This window comes from Schistocerca serialis, chromosome 9 (assembly GCF_023864345.2).
Source record: "Schistocerca serialis cubense isolate TAMUIC-IGC-003099 chromosome 9, iqSchSeri2.2, whole genome shotgun sequence".
Taxonomy (NCBI): Eukaryota; Metazoa; Arthropoda; class Insecta; order Orthoptera; family Acrididae; genus Schistocerca; species Schistocerca serialis.
In genome coordinates, this window is record NC_064646.1 from 179,542,538 (window position 1) to 179,565,888 (window position 23,351).

Sequence of the window (23,351 nt, forward strand, 5' to 3'; positions counted from 1 at the left end):
TTCATTCAACGAGCGCACCAGTGTATCGGTTTCCAGGGTCACCACTTTGAGCACCTTTGAATGTTCTACTGTTGGTCAATGGTTCAGGAGAGTCAGTCAGTTTTGTGTTATGTTTCATTTGGTTTTCATTTGTTTTCTGACAACTCCAGCAAGTGGACGAGTTTGTGATCCCAGGCTCAAAGTTAACGTTCTGTCATGCAATTAATAACGCTGTGTTTCAGTGAATGGTACACTGTGATACATTTATCAATAGATCTTTAGGAGAGGAAATTAATTACCGAATAAAATTACAGGGTGCCATTTAAAAAAGCCATACTGCTGTTCATATGTTTACAAAAACAGTACTACAACGAAGGCAATCACGCTGATTGATGTCCTCCTGACGGATAAAGAACATTTGATTGAAACATTTTGTTATTTGCATCTGGACAAACAGTTATTAGGGACGCCCTGTATAGTGGCATTAATTATGTACACTTTGTTGAAATCTTCATTCATTTCAACATCAGCAGATGTAAGATGGTTTTGATATATTAATATGTTCTGCTTTTATTTTTTGTTTATGATATCTCCTACTGAATATTCATTATTTTTAGTGAACATGATTCTGTTTCTTTTTTTAATATGAATAAATAGCCTCAGCTGACAACGATTAAAAACATCTTTTTCCTACCTGCTTGTGTAGTTGTTTTTAATTTGTTCTTCCGACAAATCACTCAGTGGAAGAGTTATTTCGTTTGATTACTTATTTGGTTAGTTACCTGTTCTAGAGATCATTTGAATGATTCTTTTATCGAAATGATGTGCAACGAGTCGATTTGCAGAATAGGGATATGTAATTTGTGTTAATGTTAATGAACGTTTAAACAGTTAGGCATATCATGCAATCACACTTAAAACTGTTTTCCTTATACAGGTTGTCAGTTTTTAAATAAACGTTCGTGGAAAGCGTGGTTTGCAGTCTGTAAGGAATGTAACAAATGGGCTGATGATAAAAAATTTTTATTGCTGCACAATGAACTCCACTCTAAGCACTTGAAAGCTTTAATAATGTTTAATGAAGGTCACTTCTTTCCTCTAGCATCGTAGAATTGAATATCTTCTGAAACTGCGACGTATTATCTATGATTAATTTCACTTGGCAAAATATGTATTGTGCGGTGCAATTAAAATGTATAACTCCTTGAAGAGGTGCCTGAATGTCGTCCGTGGGTGATCGTCACATGTTGTTCTTACTGCTCGCTTCAGTGTAATCAATACTTTCTTTCTAAGTTATGAGTTACACAAAAATTATTCCATAATACATAATTGAGTAGAAATGTGAAATATATCTTAAGAGGCTGATTCATTTGTTTCCAAGACTAGCAATTATAGGAAGAGCAAAAGTAGCTGAACTTAATTGTTTGAGCAGCTAAGTAACATCCTAATTGACGTTTACATCAGTATGTAAATCCAAGAATTTGGAGTATTATATCCCATTTACTGACTCCTGTTCGTCTGTTAAATCAATTGTTGGTATGTCTCTTTTTGTTGAACAGAATTCTATGTAACGTATTTTTCAAAATTTAGGGAAAATCCCTTTTCAGAGAACCACTTAATAATACTTTGAGAAACATCATTAATAATCGCTTTTATTGCATTTTTGCTGATCAGCTTATTACAACTAAGTATAGTCTGGAAAAGGTATCACGACTGCTTGATGAATGTTAAGTGGGAGGTCATTCACACTTCTAAGGAGTAGGAGTGGACTAAAACTGAACTTTGTAGGACTCCCTTTGCGATTCCTCCCTATCCCCCCCTCCCCCCCCCCCCCCCCCCCCAGCTTCCCCAATGTCACTAAAATTCGGCCGCCTTTCAACAATGTTTGAATTGGTCAACACAACTTTGGCATACTTTTTGTTGAGTATTATTCAAAGTAGCTGTGTGTAAAGGCATAAGTTCCATAAAGCTTAAGTTCCTCTGAGAGAACATCATGATCAACGCAATCAAATGTCTTGGGAAAATCACAAAAATACGAACGGCGATATTCTATTATTTAAGGCCTGTGATATTTGCTGAGCGAATGTATGATCGGCATCCTCAGTCGAGTAACTCATCTGAATTTCAAACTGTGATGTAATAACAGCGTTGCCAGCTAAAAAAATAACTTACGTCCGCTATGAAAATACTGAGATCTGCGAAGTTATGCTACAATATCAAATATAATTTACAGTTTAGCCAACATAAATTGCTGACGATATACCTGTATAGCCTAAATGACGAACGTAAGCTATGAACAAGCCCACACCTTTATAGTTATTCCATTTGACTATCATCGACACCAAGGAAGACAGTGATAAGCTTGAAAATCGTGGCTCAAATCGTGGCTTATTCAATATGCCGCTGTTAATATATTGTTTGACACAACAGGCACTTACCTCTTTGTATGGGATTTGAAGTTGCGAAGATACAAGAAATTCATTCACAAGGAGGTTTTGCTAATTTTGGGTCTCAAATGTCTCAGTGTTTCTTAAAATGGCAGTGAAATATGTGAACTTGCAAAAATGTTAGTTGAATTCAATTATAGGCATCAGAGCTTCGACAAAGCTTGTGGACTTGCTACGGGAACAAATGCCGAGTGAGAACAAACAGCCCATTAAAATTACCTCAGAGTTTCCATTTAACAGATAGTTTTTGAATGATTCATTCTTACCTTAACATAGCGTGGGCACTATCATCGCAAAACCCAACCTACGGAATGTATTCTTTTGACCTGGAATCATGAAATTTGCCAACACGCAAGGTTTCTCTGTACAATTTAAGGAAAAAAATTCGAAAATTGTTAATTGGTATTTATATAATGCTGAGATTTTTTTGTTATTTGTAATCTGACAGCATCTCTGTCCGTCGTCTGTTAAGAGCTCTTTTTTCGAATAACGCGTAGGCCTATGAAATTGTAGTTTGTGTCTCACACTGAGGTTTATGGTCCTTTGGTGGGGTAGTGTATGTAAGCTTATAAGCTTACGTAAACAAAAGATTGGGATATTTATGTCACGTTCTTTGATGGTTGCCAACTAACTCATTAAAACATGTTGGGTACTTCCCATTGACCTAGAATCATAAAAGTTGGCAAGAAGCAAGGTTTCAAGTACATGTGAAGAAAAAGGTGAAAAATTTGTGCTTTTGTAATTATATCACACCAAAAAATATTTCATTTGTCAGGACATCAGGTGTTCAGTATAAAATGTCGAATCAAAACACCTTCAGCCGTCTAAATTTTCAAATGTTATTTTATTTGAGCAACGAGTTTCGTAGTTACATTACGCCTTCTTCAGGCCCCCTGACCGTAGGTGTAGGAAGAATCTCACCTCTGGTCCAGTCAAAACAGGTGCCAGCATTCAGTGACTGGTACAAGTAGATTTTTGACAAGGCGATCCCGTCCATCATCACTTGCTGATTGTACATAAGTTGGCAAGAGACCTATGCGTCATGGAGCCTGAAGATGGCGCAATACAGCGCTGAAACTGGCTGCTCAAATAGAATAACAACGGGAAATTTAGACAACTGAAGGAGATTTGATACGACATTTTGTTTAAAGTTAAAACATCTTCGAAAACTTCGGAATTCCCGAGATCCGTACCTTTCCAGTATCAATGACGATAACAGGCAGAAATCGTCTAGACTCTAAATTCCCGAGATGGATGAACTGTCTATACTTACAATTAAGTTTGTAGAGAACGCTCAGTGCGCGAATCCTACCCATGCCTGGCCAATTGTTTTTTTCCGGCGTCTGTCGCCCGGTTTGATGCCGTCCTCCAGTTTTTCGTAACGCGTTCTGATCTTATCATGTGAAAGTAAGTGTTGCACACAGAATAAGAAAAGTATTTTCATCCTTCTACTTACTGGAGTCTGATCCGTTGGCGGCGACCACATCGTGCGTCCAGCAAGAGTTGAGGCTGAGAGAGCAGTTCATGGCCGCAGCAGCGGCCGGAGGCGGTGTCCGGGGCGGCGGTGAAGAGGGCTCGCGGTAGGTGGGGGCGGGTGTGACGGAGGGGGAGGGGCCGCCTCCCGCTCAGGTGCCGGTCGGCTGTGGCCGCACTCTCTGCAGCTGACAGCCGCCTGCCTCTGGAACAGCGACAGGCAGCGGCTGTTACATTTTACGACCAATGTAGATTTTATGATTATTACTGTTGTAAACTGTAAGGCCCCTTCATCAAAAATTATTTTTTTTGTGTGTGTAAAATTTTGTGTATGCTTGTGCAAAGGAACATGTAATTGATATTTTGATTGAGGACAAGAGCGTCCATATGCCATTATTTATACTGTCTGTACAAACAAATGAGGGCGCTGCCTTCAAGCTAGGAGATGCCTGGCTCTTCGCTTTTGCCTTTTACCGTCGTGAACTTGTTACGTAAACATCGTTCCCTGTAGCTCTGAATAATTTCCAATATAATGAACTTATTTTAATATAAAATGTGTTTAAATACCTTACTACAGTACCGGTTCACATATTTATTTATTAACATTTGTATTAATAATCACTGTACTGCTAGTTCCATTTTTCGGCTTTTTTTGCGAGACAAGCAACATTTCGACGTCGCGCAGATCCGCCACTGACGTGACTTTGTTAATATTTTCAATATAATTTTTCTCTTATCGTACAACTTAAAACTGCAACCATTCGAAGAAGAAGCACAAGAATTTTAACTAATTAAACACCGCAGAGCCGTTAGTCGGACCGTGACACGCAATTTTAATTTTCTAAGAATCCATCGGTTCGCGTCTTTAGTTGCGCTGCTCAGAACACCAAACTGGGATAATTATAACGTGCATTACTTCACTGTTTTGGTACTTATTTAGTGAGTGGAGGTGAAAGCCGGCTTGGAAATCCTTTCTCGAAAGTGATCACCAGCAGCTGTTAAGAATCTTACGACATGTGTGACATGCAGCAGGCAATGTATTCTATGTTGTTACCACTGCTTTTGGCTAGAAACCATCATCATAATATCCATGTACATCAGGAGGGAAAAAAAACATGAAACAACCAGAAATCCAATCAGTTATCCATGAGGTGGCGTAAAGTAACAATTTCGTATTTTATTTTCGTATCATGTCACGTTATGTCATGTCATTGACAGTGTCTTTAATACAACTCCATCAGAAATGTTGAACATAAAAAAACAAGAAAAAACGATTATAAATTAAAGTCCCCATTCGCGTTTTGCGGTTTGTATCTGAATATTAATCTCATGCACTACTGCACAGATTTTTATACGGTTTTCACTAATAGTAGACGGAGTCACGAGAAAGGTTTGTGTATATAAGTCATTACGGTTAACCGTGACAAGTTGTCTAGCAGTAGGATCTGAATACTACCCATGTGAAGCTTGGACTGGTCGCTAATCCGCTAATCCTTACTAAAGAATGTGCAAGCACAGTTATGACTGGTCATTCGTTAGTTGTAAACAACTCAGAGAGTAACCTTCCACAGATATATGCTACGAAATACAAGCCAAAGTAAAGACGCAGGATGTGGCGGGTTCGAGAGCAGATACTTCTGTTGGTGACTTAGGATTGTGTGCTATCGGTACTTACTTCATTTGCAGACTATTAATTACAGCTATTAGGAGTATTATGTTTTTAGCTTTGTCAGTATTTCCAAGTACACGTGTCAAGATCAAGCCAAGAATGCTTATTTTGCCCCTGGCAGCAGGACAGGGTTTGAAGAGTTGACTCAAAACGGTGGATCTATACAGACTGGCGCAGTCTACCTTTCTTAGTGGTACAGTTACGATCGCGCAGAAAACATCAAGTGTAAAATTGTGACTTTGTTTGCGGGAAGGCTCTTCGATGCAGAAAAAAACAACCTACACACTGATGTGTGTATATATTAAGGTACCATGTATAAAAATATCTGCACTTACAACCGTTATACCTTGTACCCATAGTGCTGCTTCCTGCCATAAGTACTGGAATTTACCAAAACGTGTCGCAAGAGAAATAAATTCTACAGAGAAATAGGACGAGATGTAGTAAAAAGTTGAGTTGTACAAAAATATGATGAAAAATGGCAACATCTGACAGCGGATGATATTAAAATGTAAAATAATAATGTTATACATTGGTATATAAGTGTAAGTGCAGATAGTGAAAACGTGTAAGGTGTACGCTTTAAATGACTGTATCATAGTTATGTATTACTTAAACACTCACTCACTCACTCACACACACACACACACACACACACACACACACACACACACACACACACACATGTTGATATTAATCATACTAATATTTAACTACAAAGAAACAGGTTGGGAAAAAATTACGGTCAGTGTAAAATAAATATACTATCCATTTTATCCTGGAAACAACTAACACATAACGCGAGCAGACAAAAGGGTCATGGAACAAAAAATAAAAACGAGAGAACGAGAGGCCAAAACATAAAAATATCATTGTCATCGTGTCATGTTTATTGTGAAAGGTGTACTGTACAACACTGTTGTCTCTGGACTTCGGAAAAGTGAATCATATATAGATTTTCTTTAAAGATGACTGTTATTTGATTTAATTAACTAGAATACAGGTTGAGCATGAAGTCTTTCTCTGACTGCCAAACATTACTAACAAGCAGCTGTACTAGATACGTTTATGAATTTGTCTGCAAATGGTGACTAAACTGTTGAAGCTTTTTAGGGCTAGAGTTCTACATATGCTCCGTTTGTTGTTCAGAGAAGAGTACCTAATTTCTATTCGGGCCTTTGTCAACATCTCTTCCAGCAAGGCGTCTCCACTATCGCATCATCGTGACGTAAGTGTTGGCATATCAAGAACTGGTAAACCGAACACTTCACCTTTAAGATAATCCCCCGCCCCCTCCCTAAAAGAGATCAAGAAGGGTTGTGTCTGGTAAAGACAGTGGTCATGATGCTTAACTATCTGTACCAGTCTATCTCTCCAGGCAGGTTTCATCCAAATACTATCGAACTAATAACGAAAATTGTGGCAGCGCACCCGTCTTTGAAATTCCTGTAACTTAGGTGCAACGTTAGTTAGCTTTTAACTGTTTTCTCTGAGTTTATTAGCTAATGAGTTTCATTACTCAAGTAGAAAACCAGCCGAATAATTCATTTTATTATAATTTTCTGACCTCAGTTTGATTTGTTATTCGTGAGTGATAGACCCATGCTTTAATTCAAATGGTGTAAAGTCGTGAAAGATCCTAAGTATTCAGTAAATAAGTTGGTTTCAGCGGTTTTACCGTAACGTTTGTGCGTGTTTTAGGTCGAACATATAGTATTTCAATAGTCGTTTCCTGATTTCCAATAAAGATTAGCTACATTCTAAAGTAGTGAGAGGAATGCGAATAAAACTAACTCTCATAAGTGTAATAAAATTGTAACTGTTAGCCGTTTACCAAATTTAATCAATTTTATGATATGACCATTCCTCCAAGTAATTTGGGATAAAAAGAACTTGGGTAAGTATGAAAACATTTTCATGAGTCAGGATTTGTCGATTTTAAGGTAATTTATCTGTGAGAGCTCGAACTCGACTATCATTCCATGATCCCTGATGCCCAATAGCTTTCTTATAATGGTGTAATTGAGCAGAAATCGCTGTAGTTTCTCTTGTGTATGATTAAACGAATCATGATGCAGTATAATTCAGTTCTTATGGATTTTTATAATTATTTGAAGTTGTTAAGCAGACAATCTTTACTATAGATATCGGCCACAAGTAGTATTAAGTCTGCCATGTTTATGAGATATAGCATTTTTGTTTTGCTATTTAAATTATATAATTTCTTTTGTTAATATTCATAATTCCTAACTTTATTTCAATAAACAAAACAGGTTGACGTTGTTTTTTTTTTGTTTTGCTTTTACTGTCATGCACAGACTTGCTTTCATTTATTCTGGGTGTGTCTTCCTAAGAAATACACCTAATTTGCAAGCCCACTATTACCTTCACTGAAATCACATTCAGGATCACATTCTTGCTCGCTGTAGCCAATGGCTTCATCTTCTTCGTGTGAAGTGTTCATCATCCCCATATACATACTCCCTTAGCTTCGGAAGTCGTATTGGACAGCTCATAAAATTTGTTAGCTGTAACGTTTTTACATGACCCCAACGAAAAAAAAGTGTTTTGTATTTTATAGACCACTTTCATACAAAGCCAGACGTAGGCCAGCAGCTATATTAACAAAGGCATAGAAACTAAATACGATAAATTTTACTTACATGAACAGGTGCTCGGTGTATTTTGTACCCCAAACGTGACACAGTCACTTTCAAACTTCTCACAAATGCACTACAAGTGTTCGCTAATCGACACACATATCACCACAGTAGCAGAAGCCTTAATCAAGGAACAGCTGTTTGTTCAAACCAAACAATAGATCTGAACTCTCAAAAGTTTAACTTAATTTGCATTTGGCGTAATTTACACTTCCGCGTGCTCGCTGCCAGGTTAATATTTTATTTGTAGAATACTCTAATCGTTTTGTAAAGTAGAAGATATATTATGGTAATAAACAGCCAAGTTATTCATCCGTAATATCTTGTCTGACTTTATCTTACGGACATGTCACCTTTCCTTATGCTTCCTAGCACTTCATCTCCTAGAATATTCAAATGTGGGAAATGTGAATGCTAATGGATGACTTAGCAAAAAGAGAATTGATTTTGGTTTGTAATACATTTAGTTAGCAAAATATCTTGTAAACTTCGGCTCAACATGGGCGACATGCATTCCCAATTCTAGTACAAAATTCTATAATTATTAAAAATCTGTAGGTATGAAAGAGTTTTGCTGTATATTTGTGCTAGCTGATAATTAGTTGACTCATTTGAATAATAACTATATGACATTCAAAACTGTTCGGCTTAATTGTTCATCGATAGTTTGAAACTTCATAAACTTGCTGCAGTTGTGTTCTGATTGAACTATTGGTAATGGAGACTATGTGTTATTGCAGAGAAATGCAAAGCTTCTTAATACAATCGAAGAGATGAGACAACTTTTGGGGACGAATCAGTTACGAGTTTTCATTGTGCTCGTGAATCAATAGAGACGACAAAATGCGTACAAAGGGGAATGGGTAAAAGGAAGCAATCTTCAATAATCTATGTAATGGTATGTATGTCTGTGAAAGTAGTTTTCATTTAATATGTCTATGTAACCTGAATTAATTGATAGAATTTATCAGCACTTTACTATACAAACAGATACAAACACAAAAACTTTCTATAACAACCCTTAATGTGGTACGTGCATGCTACACAAATTCTCGCCCATTATACTTACGTGCGATACATTGGAGCGGGGAGGGGGGAGGGTGGAGGGAGGGACAGTGTGTCGTTGTAAAGTAACAGAAGTGGACAACATATCGCGAAACTATATAGATAACTGAACATACTTTGCAACTTATTGATTTATTGTAGTGATGAAATTAAGTCATCTGAAGATAGTTTTAGACAAACTAAGACGAAATATAATTAATTTATAAAAAGATCTAATCACTAACTGAAAATATGTGAAAACAAATGTCAGTAGAAATCCAGTTTAATATTCACAAAATTAGACTGCACTTACAAAATTAGCAAAGAAGAAGATTAGAACATTATTGTGAATCCATATCTCATGTAATTTGGTCATGAGGATCGCAATATTTCAGGATGCTAAATGTTCCATAAACGCTGTTCTGGATTGTTGCACCGAATTGTGTGATCAAGTTTGTAAAGGCACTGAAATCTTAACTGTAAAGTAATAAAAACTCTGAACCAATGCATAAAACAGTTATATCATTGTGAGGAGCACTACAGAGTGATTTTTTCCATCGTCTACAAGCTCTAGGGATTGATTGATGAGAGGATACGGAACAAAAGAGGTCTAACGAACTAATGGGGGGTAGAGCGTGGTTTCCACGCTAGAGACAAGTTATTGAGTCATACTTAGTTCAGAGACTACGGTCTAATACGCGCTGTACCATTCAGCTACAGTTACAGTACGTGCTGAGAATGGTTTTCATTTGCTTCAACGTACGCGTATACGCGCCGTAATGTATACTGTCTCACACACTGCGCTGCATCTGAACAGTGTCAAAGGCAGCATGAGTATGCTGCTCCAGTGTTTCCACATCTTTAATGAGCTCTGCATACACGACGTCTTTGAGGCGGTCCCATAGTCAGAAATTGCGCGGTTTGAGATCCGGTGAACGTGCAGGCCATGCAAATGGACCTCCTCGTTCGATCCATCGACCAGGGAAGACACGACTGAGATGCGTTCGGACGTTAACGGCGAAGTGGGCTGGAGCATCATAATGTAGCAGTCACATAACCCTTCGAATCACCAATGGCACTTTTTCCAGTAGGGGGGCAAAGTCACCCGCAAGAAACGCCGAAAATTCCGGCCTGTTAGGCGACGTGGAAGGAAGACTGGTCCCAAAATACGGTCGCCAAATATCTCGGCCCACGCATTCTGCATACTACTCCACAGATGCCTGTTATACGAAAGTTGAAGATACCACTCTGTGTAAGGGTGGCCTCATCTGTAAATGGGATGGATGAGACAAATCCCGGAATCGTGGTTGCCTGTTGAAACAACCAGTGACAAAATTGCTCTCGATGTGGAAAATCTGTCGCTAATAAGCCATACACACGCTGTAAGTGATAAGGCCAGTAACAATTTTCATGGGGAATTTACTACCTGCTACTGACATGGCGGTGACCTTCCACGGTGTTAATCACATTTTGTTTCATGTCTGGGGTTCGAGCATTTCGGGCACGTCATTCAAGATTTCCTGCTCCCTGAACGCTGCTGATCTGTTCTGCTCTATATCACCCGAAATAGTTAAAAATTTCGTTTCTTATTATTTAAATATCAAAATAACTTTATGAAATTTGGTGACTTTGTCTGAAAATGCAAGGGGAATATGTTTTTCAAATTTTAATATATATTATAAGTCATCTGGTCATAAAGTGTTACATACGTAATGTTTGGGTGAATGTGACCCGACATTAATATTATTTCTCTAACGTCAAATACTTTCTGATTGTCCCGTATTTTATAGTACTAAAGACTTCCAATGTTCATACTTACTCTCAACAGTCAACAAAGGCGCTACGTTTACATCTATGGACTTGTCATTACGACTTGTCAGCTGTCCAAATTATCCATTGTTTCTGCGCAGTTTGTGTACTCTATCGCTTGTGGTCAGTATGAACTTTGGCATCATGGCGATTACATTATTGACTGACGCTGAATTGGAAGAATTAGTAAATAGTTCAACAGATGAAGTTCGAAGATCATGTCAATAATACATCTGAAAGAGAGTGTTCTGATGACATTGACGACAGTGTACAGCCTGTTCAAAGAAGTGTAGCAACCACCAACACAACAAGGCCGCCTAACTGCTTCCAGTGTCATCAGAAGTACCCCGGGAGTAATCAGGTATCCAGGCACCAGAATAAGTGATGTAACAAGTTAATCTGAAGTATTATTTTCTACAGCACTTCAGAATGAAATAATAGAGATTTCAAACGTTGAGGGGCTACGAGTTTATAATTATCATGGACAAACATGGATGATTCTCTTTTTCACGCATAATGGCCCTGAGCACTATGGGACTTAACATCTGAGGTCATCAGTCCCCTAGAACGTAGAACTACTTAAACCTAACTAACCTAAGGACATCACACACAACCATGCCCGAGGCAGGATTCTAACCTGCGACCGTAGCAGTCGCGCGATTCCGGACTTAAGCTCCTCGAACCGCTCGGCCACCGCTGCCGGCTTTCACGCATAGTTAGGGCTCCTATTCCTTGCGGGTGTATATCGTTTAAATGAGGAGTCAACAGAAAGCTTGAAGGATAAAGATACTGGGCGGAACATATTTCGAACAACCCTGTCACTAGAAACATTCTGTAAAATATCGTGCGTCTTGCGATTTGATACGAAATCCTCGAGAGAGGAAAGCTGACGTAGTGATAAACTCGCACGGTCTGGGAGAAGTGGTTAGGGGAAAATGTGACCGTTGACGATCAGCTGGTAGTATTCAGAGGCCGCTGTCATTTCAAGAAGTAGACATCAAGGAAACCGGCAAAGTGTGTGATCTAGACATTGATTCTGCGTGACAGCAAATCTTCATATGTACTGAAAGCCCAAATTTATACAGGAAAGGAGTGGAGTGCCATCAGAAAAAAACATCAGGGAGTGATAGTAGTTGCTGGTTGTACCTCTGCTTAGCGAGGTCAGAATGTAACATGTGACAATTTTTTTTACGTCATAAAATTTGGGACAGCTGCTCCTGACAAGGAAACTGACAATGTTAGGAAACCTGCAAAAGCATGTCAGAGCTTCCACAAAATATGACTGACAAGGAGGTTCCTATCTCTTCATTTCACTCACAAATGACACTACGGTGGTTAGTTATATTCCTAAGAGAAATAAAAATGTTATACTAATTAGCACCCTCCACCATGTTGGGGAGGTAAGTGACAGGGCTGATAAAGACCAAAAATGGTTTTAGATTGTAATTCAACCAAAGGGACTGAATACGTACTCGATCAGCTAACAGGTAGATATAGACGCGCACGAAAAACCACTAGATGGCCCATGATAGTTTTGTACAATATTCTTGACGTTGCTACTTACAACGCACATGTTTTGACCGTAACTGAAATCCAAGAAAACTGACCAAAAGGATAATAATTTTCGAGGAACTTGGAAAGTCACTGGTTGCAGAGCACATTGCGCCAAGGAAGCATTTTCTAAGAACAGTAGACTGTTTGAGAGTGGTCAGGAGCAACTAAGACCCTCAAGGAGTGGCAGGTCTGGCTAAATCAGAAACAACAGGAAACTCTACTAATCGTGCACGCTGTAAATTCTGTCGTTCAAGCAATGACAATAAAACAAACAAGTTGAATGGAAAGCGTAATAAACACGTATGCAAAACAAAAGTCACCTACTTGTATCCAAAATGCAGTGAGTATGAAGGAAAGAAAGTGATTGGGCGGACGGACAGATGTCAGTTGAGAATGACTTTTTGGTGGAAGTGTCTGTTGTTCCTAATATACCCTGCATGAATATTAAAATGATAAAGTTTCTTTAGTGAAGTTCGGTGTATAACTATTGTTATTATTTTTACTATTAGTATTATCGCTGTGATGAATAACAACATACTGTAATATAACAACGACGTCGATAGCTTACAACTGTAAGAAAAATTCGGGTCAGTAGAAGTTCTTTTTTTTTTTTCATTTCATGATGTCGGGTCGTATTGACCCCAACAGTACATTTGTATAGTAAAAGTGAACAGAACAGGAGGGTTAAACGAACCTGCCTCATACAATCGGCGAAACACTATTGCAAACATTGAATGCTGTGGCTATTGTCGGCGGCGATAGGTCTCCTGATGCAACCTTGCCGCCCGCTGCCTGTTGCCATTTGCCTTTCCGTAAGTAAACACCGTGTCGGAAGCTCCCGATTCGAATGCGGAACAATTGCGTACAAAGCTGTATCACATCCATCAGAAGGTAAGTCAGCAAGATAAGTGAATCGGACACAACATTATCAATTACTGCGTCAGGAGTGGGCGCTAGGACATGACATATGAAAAACAGTATCACTCTCTAGGAGGAAACCATGCATACTGCAACTGTGGCTGCATGGTACAGCGCGTATTAGACCGCAGTCTCTGTAACAAAGTATGACTGAATATATGGTCTCTAGCATGGAAACCATGCACTTCGGACATATGCTCACTAGATCATTTTTTGTTCCGTATCCTCTCATCGATTAGTCCCTTGAGTTGAAACACGGTGGAGAAAATCGCCTTGTATGACGGAAAGAAGCAGTAACTATTGGGGGAGGGTCTTACGTCATCTTTTAGACACTATACCTGCGTCTGTCTCTGTAGGCTTGTGATGGAATAAACGAGATGAAAAAGTATTCAGACTTTTTTGGCTTCCTCGTTTATTTGATTAACCTGACACGCAGCTCCTGACATACATTAACGGGCCCAGGTTATATTACAGGTGGAGGAAATGCAACGAAGAAGATTTACACGTCTCGTTGATGAGAATCGACAACTTAATTTGCTGAACTGTAGCCACGAAAGCTGGTAACGTTTTTAAAATTCACTTTTCATAATTTAGCGAACAGGAGAAGAACAGCGAATTGTTGAACGTATAAAGCAGGTGTCCCCCGACTAATGGACAAAAGACAGGAGGTCATAGGCCCTATAACGGAGGGTTTCCCAAACTATGTTCCGCAGAAGACTGTTTTCCAAAGGGCGTGAATAAATACTCCGCGAAAAATTATTAATAACATGTCTTTTTTGCGACTTTATGAAGATTCTGTTTTATAAATTTTATTCTCGCTTCTTGTCAATAGTTATGATTTAATAATGAAGTAACTGCTGAATAAAATAAATATTTCTCATTTTTAAAAATTTTATTAATCTTAAAAATAAATAAACTGTTCCAAAGAAGTACCGAGATTCTCAAAGTGTTCCATCAGAGGAAATGTTTGGGTACCCCTGCTCTAATGAAGCAGATCGTGCGGGTGTTTGGGAGGGGAGAGCCTTATCTCACCCACATAAATACTCTAAATGCCCAAAGTATGTTAATGACCTGTTCGACATCATTTATTGCAACCTAGGGCGTTTACTGGTAAATGCACTTCTCTGTAACGTAATACTGACTTAAGACAGGTACACAAATATTCAGGCAGATAATGATTATATCCAGTATCGGTTAATTATTGGCAGATTACATTTAATGTTCAGAACTCTTAAACTGCGCTCTTCACAATAAGCTTAAATGTATCAAACTGTTACGAAATTAATTTGTGAAAGAAACTCTCCCATCGCAAATGTTACTACTGTGCCTATGCAGTGTCCTAATCCGAACTGAGACTGGATCGGAAAATATCCCCAAGTTCTGTAAATTTTACTGACTGGCTATTGACTGCAAGTAAATAGTTTCATTGCACTTGTCTGAGAGGTGTCTGTTCTTAATGTGGTACTGATGGCAGAAATGAATGTGACTCGGATATTCATGCATAGGTTTACTATTAAATGACGTAGTCGAAAACTCGCAAGGAATGCCACTTACTTTACTCAAGACACTGGCGTTTGTGAAAGTAACAAAATCATTACCATGCAGTCCTGTGCTCTGAACCACTATCAATCTATAACCCAATTGCAAGATAATCCATATTTGTTGCAAGAATATTTTTATGCACAATAAGCAATAAGTAACTATCCTAAGAAGTAATTATTCTGCATTGCTCCTTGAGTAGCTTCAATAGCCAACCGCACTGCTACAGACAAGGCGAACACCCCACTAGTAACTACCAGCGCCGATCATTTCAGATTTTCTAGATTGAGTTCTCGAAATTCGCTCATAGCCGATAAAAAAATCCTCAAAATGATACCTTTTCGGCAACTTTTCTCGAAACATCTTAAACCTAGTTGGCCCCTATGCCACCGGATACCGAATCATTATCACTGGGGCCTCTTGTGACCCTACTAGAACCTATTTCTTATTGAGGATAATTTTAGTAAGTGTTGAATATAATCACACTCCTTATAATTTTTTCACGGTCTAAAACTTGATGGTGATGGAATAAACACAAATAAAACTGGAAAATTATTTTCACCCCTTTATTTGAAAAAAGGCTAGAAACTATTTTGATGAAACTACAAATATTTTTGATCAGATTCCAAAGCGACAATGTTAAAAATCAGAAATTTTGGCAGAAAATTTCTGACTTTTTAACGTAACCTGATGATGATCTACCCGCGCGAAACACGTCGTTGATGAGTTGATAAAGAACACTGTGCAACCGAGAACTGCTTCTTAAATAGTGTTGGCAAACGTAGTGAGGAACTAACACTGTCTAGTTTTCTGGCAAAGAGTTGCTTCCCTTGTTCTATGAGGAATGCCCACCTCTTGTAGTTACTCCTTTCTGCCTAATCTTGTGCAAGTTGCAGCAATATTATAAATACGTTCAGTCCACTAATATCAATCACGTTGTAAAATAGTATTATAGCCCACCTTCTGCTCACCCCTTTGTAGTGTACGTTCTGACTAGCCCGTCCATTGTCTCTACTTGTTTTATTATGATTTAGAATAATTATGGGCTCATATCTTTCACGATCTTCCACTTCCTTTCTCGAATGCATTGTAATGAGTTTAGTTACAATTCTGCCATTCTTTAGACAGTACGGAACAATTATTTCATGCTCCAGGAACCCAAAATTGGAGGAATATTTGATTCGATCTTTGATCTGGGTGAAAACTTCTAGGGTTCGCCTTTATTTTTCCTGACTGCCCCTAAAAGTGTGAGATTTTCAAAACTTCTCTCCTCAAACTACGGTTTGTGAAAAAAAATTAGCTGTTACGTTTCTGCTACTGTTGCCAAAGCCTTTCACCATATCTAAAGCAAATGTCTAGCCTTCACTTCAGGTGATTCAGTTTCTTGTCGACCAATGTAAATCTACAGAATGAGAACGTGAAATGTTGCACTATTAAATGCAGCGCATAACTTCAACCAATATTTTCCAGGTTTTGAAGGAATGTATTGTCGAAAAGGGCATCTACCATGAAATGTCTTAAGTTATTCCTCAATTGTTACGTTTCTGTGAGGAACACAAGCATCTTGGAATGTCTTTACCAACGTTTCAACTATTTCTCCGATTGTCACATGCACGACTGCAACGTCTCGCATCAGCGTCGTAAAATCGTATGCATTTTGAAATTTGCGTAAAACTATTTGTAGCTATTGCTTCTCTAAAAGTGGATCTATCAAACTATTTACTCCACAAATGTGTAATCGCATTATTATGGGCCTTGTAACCACCTGGTAGCAACAAGACACTGATAAAGCACTTCAGTTTAGCGTCGTCTACTGGTGTCCATCTACCACCATAAACAAGGCTTCCCTCTTTGTTAATCCACTTTAGTATTTCATCAACTATGTCTTTCCGAAGAAACAACTGAAAAGCTGATTCCATAGAGTCCACAATTTTTATGGGAGTTTTGCTGGGCCTGGCGTTACGCGTATTGTGTTGCATCTTTCCTTTCTTCCACAAGTTCTTCTCAACTCGTGTTTGTGCCATACGTCTTCTGTTTTTTGACCTAGTCGAAAGAGATAAAAATATATCTCGTAGCACTGGTATATAGTAACTTAAAAGACTATAAGTACCTGCCTATAAAAGTCAGAAGTGTGTGTCAATCCCTTTGCATGTTGGGCGTACGCACTGCCCAAATCTTCTTCCTAACTACCATCTGATTCAAGAATATTCGCTTCTAAGACGTCTATTTTCCATATCAGTATTTGTCTCCCCCGGGAGAAGATTATCTTGCAGTAATATTTTGAGTTTCCTTTTCGGAAAGATGACAAGCCATTTTCAACTAAATGCAACAGGCACAAAAATAGTCTCCACATGCATGCAACAACTAACTAACAGCTTATGCAGTCCTGTCAACAATCGCACTTTCCAACAATACTTCCAAGAATGGAACACAGCATATACAGCAACAATTTTACATTGTAAAACAAGATCAATGTATCATAAAACCCCAAAAGAGAAGTGGGGTCAAATATGACCAAAAACTGTTATTAATGCGTTTTTTAAACTACTACTTATTTCAGGAAAAGTCCCATTTTCCATAATTTTGAGGAAAATAAAAGAATCATCGTTATACAAAAAATTACGCTCTTGGGTTACTACAGATCTTACCGTATCAGAAGGTATAAATTATTATTTGTTACCAGTGTTGGCAGTTTGAAGAGGTGGAATAATGCGTTCAGGCTGTAAAACTATCCTACACATTAAGAAATTATAGTACGTAAACTAAACATTTTAATTTGAAAATAAAAACAGTAGCCTGACCAGAAAAATTGAGAACCTGCTCTAGGGGCACAACATTTGCTTTCTTCACGCTTTCTTCATTCTTAGCTGTAGCGCAGCACCTAAACTACTTCGCAACTCGACACTCTTATCCACTTAAATCTCTGTCATTACCTTACATTTAGTAATAACATATAATAGTAATACTGATGCGTTTTCGAGAGTGGCTCGATATCTGAAACAGTGTACATTCATAGAGCCGAGGTTACAATATAAAACCCATTAAATACAAACTTTAACTAAAACTAGGAAATCCAGTATGGTTTCTCCTGAGAACTCGATATGAGCACGAAAGTGGACAGTTGTCCTAAACGGTCGAAACTGGGCAAGTACACGTCATAGTCACGTCACATTGAGGTATCACCTCGGTGAGCCTAATGTTTTCCAGAAAAAGAAAGCTCCATCGATTGACTAGAAGAAAGACTGACATCTACTGAAAATCTAATGAAGATATCAGTGATGGCGTTAGTAGTAGGGCTAGGCAGATAAAATACTTCCCCAGTTTCCCTGCTACCAAAATTTTCTTTGTCAAAAATTTCCCCAAGTTTTCCGTGCCCTGGAAATTCCATTAGAAAAATATTTTTCCTCAAAATTGCGAATAAAACAGAATCTGGAGTCGCTGTCACTTCCTGGGGCATTGTTAGTGACAACCCGACAGCAGACGAAGTGAGTTAGGCTGTTCACATCTTCCCTTGTTTTATAACTGTAAGAGTCAGATTATTTTAATATGAACGACCGAATGAGTAGGTTAGTGAGAGACCTTCCTATTTGACATCTGGTTTAATGAAGAAGTTAAACGTTTTGGCGCGCTATCTCTGCTGCAGTAACGTATCAGTCATAGCAGACTCCACTGGTTCCAGGAGCTCACTGAGCTGTGGTGTGAAGTGCAATCTGAGATGTGGCAGCTTTCGTTCCTCGTGGACAGTGAAGACGACACTTTATTAGTTACAGTGCGCACAAAGGCATTTAAGCATTCCTTCTTCCCGCGCTGCGTAAGCGGATGGAATAGTAAGAATTCGTAATGTGTGACACAACGCCACGTATCTCCCAGGCAACCATTTCACTGGGGTATGAATGTTGGTGTAGATACATATAAGTAAGGGATACAGAAACTTGCTGAATTGGTGGCAAGAATTTAGTGGTTAATACACTAGCCCGTCACATTAATGTGACCACCTGTCAGAAGCCTGAAGAAAAGTATTTTGCAGTGCAGACCACTGCGAGATGTGCAGAAAGAGAGTAAACGAGGTTCTGTAAGATACCGACAGGAATGTGGGACCATGTCGACTCAAGTGCTGGCCGAGCGATTCTAGGCGCTTCAGTCTGGAAGCGCGCGACCGCTACGGTCGCAGGTTCGAATCTTGCCTCGGGCATGGATGTGTGTGATGTCCTTAGGTTAGTTAGGTTTAGGTAGTTCTAAGTTCTAGGGGACTGATGACCTGAGATATTAAGTCCCATAGTGCGCAGAGCCATTTGAACAATTTTTGACTCAAGTGCCGTGCCCATCAGCGTCAGGTTACCCTATTGATGATCCATGGCGCTAACAGCTCGATAGAGGTAGTCCGGCAGATTCTTGATTTGTTTTAAATCTGGGGAGTTTGGTGGCCAGGTGAGCACGATAAACTGAACCTGGTGCTCTTCGGACCACGTACGCACACTGCGAACTGAGTGACACGTTGCATTGTCGAGGCCGGCCGCTGTAGCCGAGAGGTTCTAGACGCTTCAGTCTGGAGCCGCGCTGCTGCTACGGTCGCAGGTTCGAATCCTGCCTCGGGCATGGTTGTGTGTGATGTCTATAGGTTAGTTAGGTTAAAGTAGTTGTAATTGTAGGGGACTGATGACCTCAGATGTTAAGTCCCATAGTGCTTACAGCCATTTCAACCTTTTTGCATTATCCTGCTGGTAGCTGCCATCGTGTCGAAAAACACAAACTTCATGTAGGGAAGGACATGGTCCCCAGTGAAAGATGCATTGATTCAGTGTGCCTTTCAGAATGAAGTGATAACCTAGGGAACGCTACGAAAACATTCCCCAGACCATAACGTTCGCGCCTCCGACGTGGATCCTTTGCTTTCAGACTTTTCACGCCATACACTCCAAGAACCATCAGTCTGAGAGAGCATAAAAAGTGATTCATCTGAGAAGGCCGTCTCTCGCCACTTACTGGATACACAGCTGCGGTTTTGGCGTGAGAACTTCCAGCCATCGTCTGCGATGGACAGCAGCCAACATGGATGCATGAACTAGGCGCTTGCTGTAGAGGCTCATAAGGAGCAACGTTCGCTGAACGGTCATTGTGGAGACGCTGTTGGTAGCCCCTTGGTTCATCTGGGTGGTCAGTTTGCTCGAGACAGTCCGCAGCTCGTGGTCGTGCGGTAGCGTTCTCACTTCCCGCGCCCGGATTCCCGGGTTCGATTCCCGACGGGGTCAGGGATTTTCTCTACCTCGTGATGACTGGGTGTTGTGTGATGTCCTTAGGTTAGTTACGTTTAAGTAGTTCTAAGTTCTAGGGGACTGATGACCATAGATGTTAAGTCCCATAGTGCTCAGAGCCATTTGAACCATTTTGCTCGAGACATGTACGTCTATTCACCCGTACACAGTTCCGCAGTCGTCGTTCAGCCGTGTCATTTGTGGCCCGTGGTGCACCAGAGTTGTGTCGGTGTCACAACTTAACCACAGCCGCACACGAATAGCTTACAAACTTGGCCGTTTCTGAAATGCTTCCACCCTTGGCCCAGAAACAATCGATCAAGCTCTACTGGAGGTCAGACAAATCGCTCCATTCTAACATTACGACAACGACCGCGCTATTTTCCTTGCCCTACCGACTCGTTTTATATAAGATCCACTGTTAGTTCTGACATCTGACGTCTGTGAATGGTTATTGCACGTTGACCACGAACATGGACGGTGGGCACGTTAATGTGACTGGACAGTGTAATATTTCGCATATTTTGTAGTTGTTTTTAAAACTATCAGTTCACATACAGGCAATTCACTAACTAAACGAGGTTTAATTTTATCCATATTTTTTAGCTTCAAACGTGACTGTACTCAGCGCACTCGAGGTATGAATTAAAAAACACCTTCAGTCACAATTTTTCATGTTCTATTCAGTACACGATGCATTTCGGACCCTGTGGGTCCATCTTCAGGTGTAATTCATCTTAATACATGCTTTATTTGTTCTCTTGAATGAGATGAAATGCATATTCCTATCACGAAAAGGTTTAATGTTAGGTTACGAATTTAGAAAGTCAGACGCGGAAAATATGTGTAAAATAGTGGAAAAGATGAATAGTGTAACAATCCAAGAAAAGCGTTTTAACGTTTTAGTAACAGCATAAGCTTTTTCTTCCATCGTTTTCAAACATATCACTTCATCCAAGAGGCACATTCGCAAACACAAACGAGGTTTACTTTCAAATTATGTGATATGGATAAAAATTCAGTTGATGATACACGAGTTACAATTAATCAGTAGTCTAGTATACACACGACCTCACTCAAAGGCATTTAGCATTTCCTGAAAACTTCGACACTTGAGAACTTGGAAAAATGGGGCAGGTTACTCTCCTATGGAAGCGGATTCAGTTGCCACAGAATCAACAATAACGAATGAATGCGATTGTTTGAAATTGTGAGCTAGCATTCAGATTGGTAAGAGGGATTTAGAGATTCGGCTCAGTGTGGCCTCAGTCTCATACCACGGGGCAGATACAGCCATTCATTGCATTCCAGAGGTCGAGTATCGGCTAACTGTGTCAGTTAAGTGGAACATGCCAAACGTTGCGGCTTCGCGCCTGCGGGTAAACAGACTGGGCGTGCGACACGAAATCCGTGGAATGTGTGAAAGGGACGCAATTGACAGGGCACCAGAACTGGGGTGTTTATTCCCCCCACTGCCGGCGACTACGATATGCACATCACAGAAGGAATGCTTCTCATTGCAAGACACCAAATGGCGATCAGCGAGTGTGGTAACAGCAATACTGTCCTCCATGAAGTCATGATGCTTCACAGGGCATGAAGGTGACTTTGCTAAGCGATCTGAAAACCACACCGTACTGAATAATGAGTAACATTATCAAGACATGATATACAGGATGTATAGGATTTTCATACAGTTTCACAAGACTGTATCTTCTACATGAATGAAGACAGAAACTTGTGGTAGACTTTAACTTAAGCATGAGACCACAAAGTTTTTACTTTTCGAAACAACCAAACAAGTTTGTAAGGATGTTTCTTTAAATGCCTTTACATACCACCTAAAAAAATATCTGCATCATGAGAAATGGCTGTTTTGTTTGGAACGCGTGTCATTATCAGCTTTTTTGGATACGTGAACACGTCAGTTATATGATAATATTTGGGTACCAGAGGTTGTATTATTAACGGATGACGTCACTGTCATTCTACTCCGAGTGTCTGTGTCGAGTGGTCGGTAAGGTAAATCTGTTGTGATTCCATTCAAAAAAACTGTAAATTCGTATTCATTATCAGTAGAGCTTTGGTAGCTATTCTTCAAGTTAAAAGTATTTAATAAGAAGAAGTAAGAGTAAATTTACTAATTGAAGTAATGTTTATCCGAATGAGATCTCATTCCAGAATGAGATTTTCACTCTGCAGCGGAGTGTGCGCTGATATGAAACTTCCTGGCAGATTAAAACTGTGTGCCCGACCGAGACTCGAACTCGGGACCTTTGCCTTTCGCGGGCAAGTGCTCTACCAACTGAGCTACCGAAGCACGACTCACGTCCGGTACTCACAGCTTTACTTCTGCCAGTACCTCGTCTCCTACCTTCCAAACTTTACAGAAGCTCTCCTGCGAACCTTGCAGAACTAGCACTCCTGAAAGAAAGGATATTGCGGAGACATGGCTTAGCCACAGCCTGGGGGATGTTTCCAGAATGAGATTTTCACTCTGCAGCGGAGTGTGCGCTGATATGAAACTTCCTGGCAGATTAAAACTGTGTGCCCGACCGAGACTCGAACTCGGTCTCGGTCGGGCACACAGTTTTAATCTGCCAGGAAGTTTCGAGATCTCATTGTTTATGAAAATGCCAAAGGAAGAGTATACTTTTCAAGTTAATATTATCAGTTTTAGGGTTATTAAAAAATCGTAATGCAACTTCTATATGGAGCAATTTTTAAGTTCATTTGCCAAAATTTCATTATGTTTCTCCTCATAGTTTGAAAGTATATTTTGACAAAACTGTGCTGATATGCCTTGCACTATTGCCTGGCCGGCTAGCTGTATTTACTGCGAGAAGTTTTGAAAAAGTCTTCGACTTAATTTAAAATTAAGTCAATGTATTCTTAAAGAATACTTGCCACGGCGTGATTTCTTTCAAGGAAGTGCAGTTCTCTCACAATTTTTAGCAGAACAGAGCGGAGCAGATTTGTACATTGTGCAGGTAAGGGTCAATCGTAG

General features: G+C 39.6%; 1 protein-coding gene across 1 annotated transcript in view; it reads right to left on the reverse strand.

The window, feature by feature from the left end:
• Nucleotides 1-3,997, reverse strand: part of LOC126419458 (neuropeptide Y receptor type 1-like) — a 416,524-nt gene extending 412,527 nt beyond the window's left edge. Inside the window, exon 1 of the mRNA XM_050086646.1 lies at nucleotides 3,883-3,997. Within this exon, the coding sequence (XP_049942603.1) occupies nucleotides 3,883-3,952 (70 nt within the window). The 5' untranslated portion in view covers nucleotides 3,953-3,997. The remainder of the gene's footprint in view (nucleotides 1-3,882) is intronic.
• Between the last annotated feature and the right edge of the window lie 19,354 nt (nucleotides 3,998-23,351).